This window comes from Anguilla rostrata, chromosome 12 (assembly GCF_018555375.3).
Source record: "Anguilla rostrata isolate EN2019 chromosome 12, ASM1855537v3, whole genome shotgun sequence".
Taxonomy (NCBI): Eukaryota; Metazoa; Chordata; class Actinopteri; order Anguilliformes; family Anguillidae; genus Anguilla; species Anguilla rostrata.
In genome coordinates this window covers 11,642,176-11,650,978 of record NC_057944.1, presented here as the reverse complement: position 1 = coordinate 11,650,978, position 8,803 = coordinate 11,642,176, and the positions used below count along the sequence as shown (strand labels likewise).

The window sequence follows — 8,803 nt, the reverse complement described above, 5'->3', positions numbered from 1 at the left end:
TACACCGACAAAGATAATCACATAAAGCCATTTACATGACCATTTAAAAAATCAGTCAAAATCTGAGATTAGCATGCATGTAAATGCACCCACTGTATTTTCTGCTCCTGAACATCTGATTTATTATTCTCATTTGTGAAAATGTATACAAGTTGGCAACTTCCTAAACTACAAGTCACAAGACTTACCGGAGAAGAGCTGGTACTGACTGGAGGTCTCACATCGACTGGTGATCAGGGGATGCAGAAACCTACCCAAAATGCACCACAAACCTGTTGGGACCAGATCTACTGTATCTCGCCTCTGCAGACTCCCAGACACAATGAGCAAATGACACAGCCTAGCCTCTCACTAGCATGTCTAGGCTATGGAGCTCAGACTGAGCTCATGGTTGGAAAATTAGGCACAAACCAACAAGCATAATGCTGGCATCTCACATACATTTAATAACATCTTTTAAAACAACAGTTGAAAGAATAAAAAATAAAAACTCAATGTTGACATTAAAAAATTAGCCAACTTTGTTTTAATCTATAGCTTCTTGATCTTCACTGTCGGAAGAAGGTAGTTCCACTGCTTTCCTGTAGATTCTGTACTGCAGGGAGCTCAAGTAATAGCCGCAAATGGCTTGAAGCACGACTACAAAGGACATTTTCTTGAGTACGGGCTTGGTGATTTTGACCATGAACTGTAAAACCTTTCCCTTCTCTGGCATTGGTGTTGTGTTGTATCTGTCGAAGAGAAAGAGGAGACGTACAACAGCAGCTCTAAACAGTTTCTGTGCTTATTTAGCTTGTTGATGGAACAACGATGCTGTTTAACACCAAAGCAAAAAAAAGAACGTAAAGATGCAAATGTTAAGACCCAAGGCTAAAAGAAATATCTGAGATGTAGGTTTAAGGCTACTCCAGTCCTGGAGGTGTCTGCAGGTTCTTGTGATTTCCTTTCAATCAGTAGCCAATTACAACCTTGAGAACAAGGTGTGTGGACTCTAGAAAATCAATGACTGAAATGAGTCACTCATGCTGAAACAGACCAAAAACCAGCAGACACTGCAGCTCTCTATGACTGTTTGATACCTCTGTTTTAGAAAATGTCCTAGCGATTTTCTTGTGCAATTTCTAAAATAAATTCAAGAGTGGGGTGCATGTATGTAACGCAAATGTTTTCTTTGGGTTTAGTTCCGGCAGACAAACAGCACTGATAATCATGCGTGCGCACATATCACTAGCATACTGCACTTACCTTGATGCCAGGCCAGCATTCACAGGCAATGCTAAAGCAACAGGGTAGAGGCCGCCAACGACCACACCCAGGAGCGCACCTCGAACTTCCGCGCAGGCCTTGCAGTCGAGATTCCCTGTGCAGCGCATGACAGAAAGAAAGGCGACCGGTTAGAAACTGCATTTCAGAGGTAGGCTACGGCTTTTTTCTGTTCGTCGCACTTCACTCACCGGAGAGCAGAGGCTGCGATATGGTGGCTTGGTAAAGTGCTACGGTTGATAGGAAGGGCAGTACGGCCATTGGCAAACTCGACGTGATCCAGCCTTGACTGACTTTAAGCACTCGACGGAAAAAACTGTTGGCGATCAATCCACTGAACGCCCCATTCATTCCCAGATATATGGGGCCGTATGCAAATAATTTCCTGCAGGATGATCAAATTAACAATCGCATTAAATTCAGTATGAGAAAATGCAAGTTGTTAACTACATTAGGGAAACTTGTAGACAAAATAGCACTGCAGCGTGAGGGTTGGAATTGGGTTTAAATCTTAATCTTGGAACCAAATTAATCACAATGAATTTAATTAATAGGCCTACCAGTAAACAAATTAAATGCAGTGGTGTAAATGCACGGTATTAAAAAGATATATCATGCAAATACATACTTGTCTGTATCTGGAAGCCGTTCAAATTTTGTTAAAAGCACATTCATGATCGCAGATTTAGGTTTCAAATTTTCCATATCATTCAGGGCCTCGTTTGTCTCTGACATCTTATCTGGGGGAACAAAAGGTTAATATTTGACAATTATTTTTAACGAATACATGTTTAGTAATATTTCATTTAAATGTATTATGTGCCCTCCAATATTAAACACCATTGATAAATATAAGCAAAGACGGCTGAATCAAGTAAACAGAGATAATTCGCTAGGATTGTAAATTAAATGGAACTGCCCCAGGTCTAATAGTTCAGGTGGCTGGAAAAATGGCAACCTGTGCGTTTAGTGTCTATCACAGGCTACCGTCACGCTGATTCGGCAGGCTAATAATGTTTTATTAAAACGGTTGTGTTCGTGTTAACTATAGCAAATTTAAAATAATGATTAATAATTAAGATACTTAGTGAGAAGTGTCTGTTGTGACGTATAGCTAGCAAGCTATTCATAATACAACTTCAGTTGACTGGAAATTAACAAAATATTACCTATTGACAACCAGCTTGCTCGCCAGATGACCTTGGAGAGGAAACGTGCGAAGTGTAGATTTTGAAGTTGGGGGATTGATGCACTTGGGACAAAACGTCCTTTCCTAGTTCAACACTGTTTGTTAATTTCCAAGTGTTATGCAGCCAGACGTCGGTTTTAAATCTTGTAGACACTTCCACCAAAGTCTCATGGGCGCAGCCATATTGAACTACGCGTCACACATGGGAAGTGCTCCTCGGTTTATTCAGTGCATGGTCTATGCAGATCTAGTAAATCTGTATACAATAGTGATAGACTAAGACGTATACTGGTGATTATACTTATACATCCGTGTTTTATACGGATTTATTTATCGGCGCAGCGCACAATAAACCGTAAACTATTGCTGCGAGCATTAATTCAATAATAAACAGTAAGCTCGAAATAGAAATACGTAGTTATTTGTGTAGTGCTAGGTGACCATGATCGTATTAAAAGCGCATCTGCGTTACTTCTGACCTGATTCAGGAATTTAAGGTATGCTGATTGGATATTGTTAATCATGTTGAGAATAATATAATTTCAAGTCTGCGAAAACAGCCTACCTTTTAACGTTTGCAAAATTTATTTTCAATTAAAGGCTGATGCATGTTTGTAACATCCACAACATATTTTAGGTTAGCATGGCCGATATGGCTGTCCCCAGGTCAATACTTTGGAACACTTTCTCTGAGAGCAGAGAATGTAATATGTCAAGTAACATAATTCTAGGTTAGTGAATTCAAAGGGAGAAAATCATATTGATACTGAGAAAAAGGAAACAATACTACCTAATAAGGTCTGGCTGTCACATGTAACTAGTATGGCCTTTATGTGCCATGGCATAGTCTATCTACATCTGGAATTATGCAGTAGGAATATATCACTGTTCCGCAAGCAATCAATCCATGTTTGGAAAACAAATGTCTCAGGTGTTGTTCCAGAATATCCTCAACATGTTTGATTTGGTTTGGACTCAGTTGACCAATGTTGGTCAAGGTACTGCTACAGTCCTCCCAGTGAAATCCCCGAAACCCACAATTAGCTGTTATCAGAATGAGACACACTTGTCCTCTGAATTGTGCTAGCTCTTTCCTGTAGTATTGTGTGGTCTGTAGCGTGTAGATTACAAATTGGAGAGAAAAGAAAAAAAACTGACTGATGATGAGTAAAAGGCATACTATGAAGGTTTTTTTGTCGCCCTTCTAGATTCTGTGTTTGTCTCCTCCTCTGCCCTCAACCCCGCCCACACCTCCGTTGAGGAAGCACCCTCGAGCGCAACAAGCAAAGAGGTGGTCAGAAATATTGAAAATCACATTTTTAGAAACATGAATGATTCCATATAGATGGCGACAGTAATTAGGCAGTGTTTACATGATCTTTTACCCTGAGTGCACACTTAACGTGTGAGAACATTGTACAGTACTCCGTAGTGCAGCTTTCCACGTTCGGTATTGAGCACAATATTTAGGAAGAACTGTGTACATGGAATCATGTGTGGAATAATTAACATTAGCAGGATATACATTATTGCTAGCTAATACAAAAGTCATTGTAAACTGAATTACTTATCTGTATCCTATTCAAATATTAGCCTCTTTATTTTCTCAAATAGGACATAATATGTATTCATGGCTATGGATAACTGGTACTTTATGCAAATTGTAGCTACCTTATCTGACCTGTGTTCTGCAGTCCTTCAGTATGCAGTTATTGTGCATTGTTTTGGATAAAGCCGCTGCAAAATAAAATGTAACGCAATATTACATTGACCCCACATTTTAGAATAACAAATACAGGTAAAAGGTGCAGGAATTTTGTGAAACTAAGTAAAGACATAGATTGCCAGTCCATATGCCTTAGCATGGTTATTTTACAATATTTTAAAGTAAAAAATCCTGAATAGTCTGCCTTTAAGGGCAATGTTCTGCAAAATGTGGTTTGGTTCCAGAGAAGGTCATTCTCCGCATCCCACAGAGACAGTTTCTGGCAGTGAAAGTTAAAACCATGTATTTTTATTATTTTACCCTTCACTGTGATACAGTCACTGGATTAGACCTTCTGTTTTAATATGCCCTCCATATGTGGAAGTTCATACATAGCAGCCTTCTGCACGCGTGCCCTCAAATTCACATGTGGCTTTGACAGTGCTGTGCACAAAGCAAGGTTGTAGCACCTCATCTGGGAGCCTGAATTTCTCATGAATGATGAATACGATGTTCCGTTCTGGCTGCCCAGGTGCCTCGCCAACCCTCCTACCCTTAAATCCTTTTCAGAGGAAGCCTGGGAATAATGGCTAATTCCTGGGAGAGAAGAGGAGATTACAGGGATGAGTCCCGCACACTGGAGCCCACTCCACCCACCCATTACATAAGCGTGGATGAGAAGCGGCTGATCCACACTGTGTGGGTGGGTGTACGTGTCTGTGCGGATGCGAATCTCCCCCCAGATTCGCCGAGAGGTTGCCTTGGAAACACAATTGGTAAATCTGTATGCAGGCAGCTGCTGCATACCAGGTAGGGGAAAACAGAAGAACGGAAATAAGCAGCTAAAGAAAATCAGAAAAGGCTAAATTAGTGTAATTAGATTTAGGTCCATGGTGTATATTTGAGCAAAGTGTTTTCTTTATGAGACAGAGACACAGCTGCAGCAAATTTCTCCACACAGCCTGATCAAAGTCCTCTGAAATGCTTTATCTGGTTTTGAGTGTGACCTGCATTGAGCACATAAGGACTAAACACCCTCCTAATTTCATAACCCGCTAATGTTTCAGATTTCTCATGCTTTTCTCTTTAGACTGAACTCTCACTGGAGTCAAAGCCTGTGGGAGGTAGTTTATTATTACATAATTATAACATGTATTTCTCTGCAGAGCCTGACTGTACTTATTTCCAAAAAACGCTAAACCAAGATATCAATTGTATCTTTTACCCTATAGGTGTGTATCTTTTTAAACTTTAATATGAATATATATTTATTTTAAACAATGGATTTTCTATGAACACAAAAAAGTAAGTTCTGTGTTATGCAGTGTATTGAACAGTGGACTGAGGTGGACTATTGAAACATGCTTGACCTCCCAAAATTCAGATATAGCTGAAAGGACATTTGGCAATTAAAAAAAAAAAAAAAAAAAATGTTTACTTTTAAAAAAATATTTTGTGAATGAAGAGTGGGTACGTTTTCATTTTTATCTGCCTTGTTTTTTTTTAAATGTTTAATTCTCACCCAATAACTAATTTCATTTTGAGTACATTTCACATAAGCACATGTCAATGTGTCATGGGAGATGGGCAGTTGACCTTTGACATAGCTGGGAGGGAGCCAGTGTGTACCTGTGAAAATTGACAGTAATTTGAATGACACTTGAATGTTTCCAGTGAGAACATATTGTCTGTTGGATTCTTTGTATTTATATTTTGCAGGATGCCAAAAGCTACATTGAATTAAAAACATGATATTTCTTTAAAATGGCCAAATCGTGTACCTTTTTGGTGGCGCTGATTGGGGGTGTGGAAGGGTGGAGGTGTGTGTGGGAAAGGGGTCAGGGAAGGACTGCCTTATCTGAAAGCTACAAATGTACATGCTAAAGTTGCCTTATGTTATTGGAAGTAAGGCTAAGCACTATGATATTATCAAAAGATTCATGGTTTTAGTCCCTTTATAAAGAGACCAAACATGAATATGTTGTGAGGTAATCCTGCTCAACTATGGAATATTCCTTAAAAAACATGGAAGTTTACTTCTGCTTCTAACAACAGAAGTGATATTTGTAGACAAATAATTGCTCTATCCAGCCAGTTGCAATCTCCACCTTTAAACAAAATATTTTCCGTGAAACAAAACCAAATTGCACCACGTTAGTTGTTGCTTGAAACTGGAACTGCTTTTAACAAATGTAAATTTAAACTATCAGGCCTCAACAACCATCTATATGACATTAAGATTTTCAATTAGTGATTTCAACTAAATGTCACAGATTGCATTCAAACTTAATGCAGCCCAGTGGACAATTCTGTCAATCAATGTTATATTGCAGGTCAAACTATATGATAGGGTTGATTAATGCATTGCATTTTGTAATTGGATCACAAAATAATATCTTTCTAATGTCTTTTAACTATATTATCTCTCATAATGAGTTGCGGTGAATAAAGTTTAGTAACTTTGGATAGTTTGGTGAACCAGCGTCTATCGTTGGCGAGGTGACAACAACCTAATCACAAAATAATCACTTCATATCATCTGTCCTGCATAGTACTAGTCTGGTTAAGTTAACGTGAATGTTGGTGCCTATTGGATTGGTTGTTTGACGGAGGGGGTGGGCATTTGCGGGGTCGAGCTGGGACAATGAGGTATGTTCAAAAACAACTAAAAGACTGGACCAGTGGTAACACAGGAGAGCGATACGGGCGGCCAATTAAGTAAAATAAAGTGCTGAGTGATATGTTTTTTTTTTAACTCAAAGGTGATGATCTAAAAACTAGATATCTGACATAGTTCCTGCTTCAATATTTCTTGGCTTTTCGTTGTTTGCATTTTAAAATGATTCTTCACAATGCGGCAATGCACTATGGTATTGCAGGCTCCCTAACTCCTAAGTGTCATTTTATGAAGGGTCAATTGACTGTTCTCATTATGCTTCACCAGTTCAAGACACTGCAACACATTCTGTCCTACAATTATGTCTGAGCAGCTGCCACTTCTGCAGTCAGCTGAGACTCGTTGTACTTCATGCATAGCTGCTGCTGGCTAACTATGGGTGTGCAGCTGACCGGAGCAGCCCCTGGTGCATGATGAGGGGGTGAAGCACTCCCTCCCCAAGTAATGCTACATCCTGTTTTGTGCTGCCTGGCTAAATTGAGGACTGACATGATCAGGACCAGATAGCATAAGAAAAGTAGGGTGTATTACTACACTGAATCATTGCTGTAGCAGGAAGAGCAACTCAGCTGTCCAGTATTTCAGAACTGTGAAGCGAATGGACTCTCGGCACACATTGGTTACTAGTGTACTTGGCAGAATCCATTTCTGCAGCTGCGCAGCTGTGGTGGAATACTTTGACTCAGTTTGATGGTATCTGAAAATGCTCTCTCTGATTAATGACTGACCGGAAGTCAGTGCATCACCGTTTATTTTCTGTTCACTGCAAGCAGTGGCTGAATTAATTGTGCTTCTTTCACGACCTGTCCATTATGGGGCCCATTAAGTCTGTGGGAGTATCGTTTTTACTCTAGCAATACAACTTTCAGGTTACCTGCAGTGTTTTAATGTGCAAGTTTGAGCAAACAGGTGTTGCCTGTTATTGCAGACAAATATGCTAACAGCTGTTGTATGCACGTCTGCCAAACGGTCAGCACACAGGAAATGCTGCTCTGCGTGCCTTTCTCTTTTCCCATCTGGCCTGTAGTTCACTGGCTCTTGCTGTCCCTCCATTATCCACTCTGTGACGGGCATCACCTGCCTGGCTTCTTGCCCGTGGTTAATGCGCCCCTTTATTATTTCATTTTATTTTATTTTTCTTACGCAGGAAGCGCCTGTGATAATCATCTCTCCTTCTCTTTGAGCGTGCCACAGTCGCTATTCAAGGGCTCCCGTTATTATCCAGCTTTCAGGGCCTATAAATTAGCTTTGAAAAGCCTGGCCGAGGACGAGGCTGCGTTTAACGATGCGGCTCGGCGGGGGCACTGCGGCGCTGCGTGCTCCCTGCGGCGGTGCATTAGCTCCTCGGTGAGAGATGCGCCTCTCTCTCGCAATCAGCGCAGACTCTCACCTGTGGCACCGTGTCGCCCGTAGCGTGCAAAATGGCCGCCGTATCGCAGGTGTGTTGCAGCACTGGGGAGTTCTTTCTTTGAGCGTTTTTCTTTCCTCTGAAGAATTATTTCATTTTATTTTATTTTTTGCCTCAATTGTTTGCTTTTTGGGGGTTCAGGCCTGATTTTTGTCAATTTTTTTTGTTTGTTTGTTTTCAGTGTAAAGCTTCTTCTTGACAGTGTCTCTCTAAAAGGCACTATAGAAATAAAATGAAATTGTCTTAAAACGGTCAAAATAAAAATGGTCTTTGTGCAGGTACAGCGACAGGCCAGTTCCAAATTGGAGGGAAAAGAGGTATATTTCTCCTCTTTGGGATCCTTGGGAAGCCTCCAGAGAGCTGTCACTTGTGGTTGCATTACGCAGCTCTCATTGATCAGTGAATGCAGTTGATTTCACAGTTACCTCGCGCCGCCTGATTTCTTGGGTCTGAATTAGATATTGATTTTAAGATGGGCACAAACCCAGCCTATGGTTTTCTAAGGGTAAAAACGAATACCACTTCTCTACACTGAACTCAACACTGAGATGAAATTAAAAC

At 40.4% G+C, this 8,803-nt stretch overlaps 1 protein-coding gene and 1 long non-coding RNA gene across 2 annotated transcripts; one reads left to right on the top strand and one right to left on the bottom strand.

The window, feature by feature from the left end:
- Positions 1–423: 423 nt before the first annotated feature.
- Positions 424–2,658, bottom strand: LOC135235799 (transmembrane protein 126A-like). The gene is made up of 5 exons (XM_064301643.1): positions 2,433–2,658; positions 1,892–2,003; positions 1,455–1,648; positions 1,246–1,360; positions 424–731 (listed from the first exon to the last, which is right to left on the bottom strand). The coding sequence occupies exons 2-5, from the start codon at positions 1,996–1,998 to the stop codon at positions 527–529; spliced, it is 621 nt and encodes a 206-aa protein (XP_064157713.1). The 5' UTR covers positions 1,999–2,003; positions 2,433–2,658; the 3' UTR covers positions 424–526.
- On the top strand, positions 1,270–5,922 carry LOC135235800 (uncharacterized). Its single transcript, XR_010324439.1, has 3 exons — positions 1,270–1,414; positions 3,661–3,743; positions 4,728–5,922. It is a non-coding gene; the product is annotated as an uncharacterized LOC135235800 (long non-coding RNA).
- Positions 5,923–8,803: the final 2,881 nt, after the last annotated feature.

What these genes read in the sequence shown, in the direction of transcription:
- LOC135235799 (XM_064301643.1), bottom strand. Translation starts at nt 1,998, where the DNA reads ATGTCAGAGACAAACGAGGCCCTGAATGATATGGAAAATTTGAAACCT. An exon ending in CGGCTTCCAGATACAGACAA is followed by an intron (nt 1,649 to 1,891) that starts GTATGTATTTGC and finishes ATCATCCTGCAG; the next exon opens with GAAATTATTTGCATACGGCC. An exon ending in ATCGCAGCCTCTGCTCTCCG is followed by an intron (nt 1,361 to 1,454) that starts GTGAGTGAAGTG and finishes TGCGCTGCACAG; the next exon opens with GGAATCTCGACTGCAAGGCC.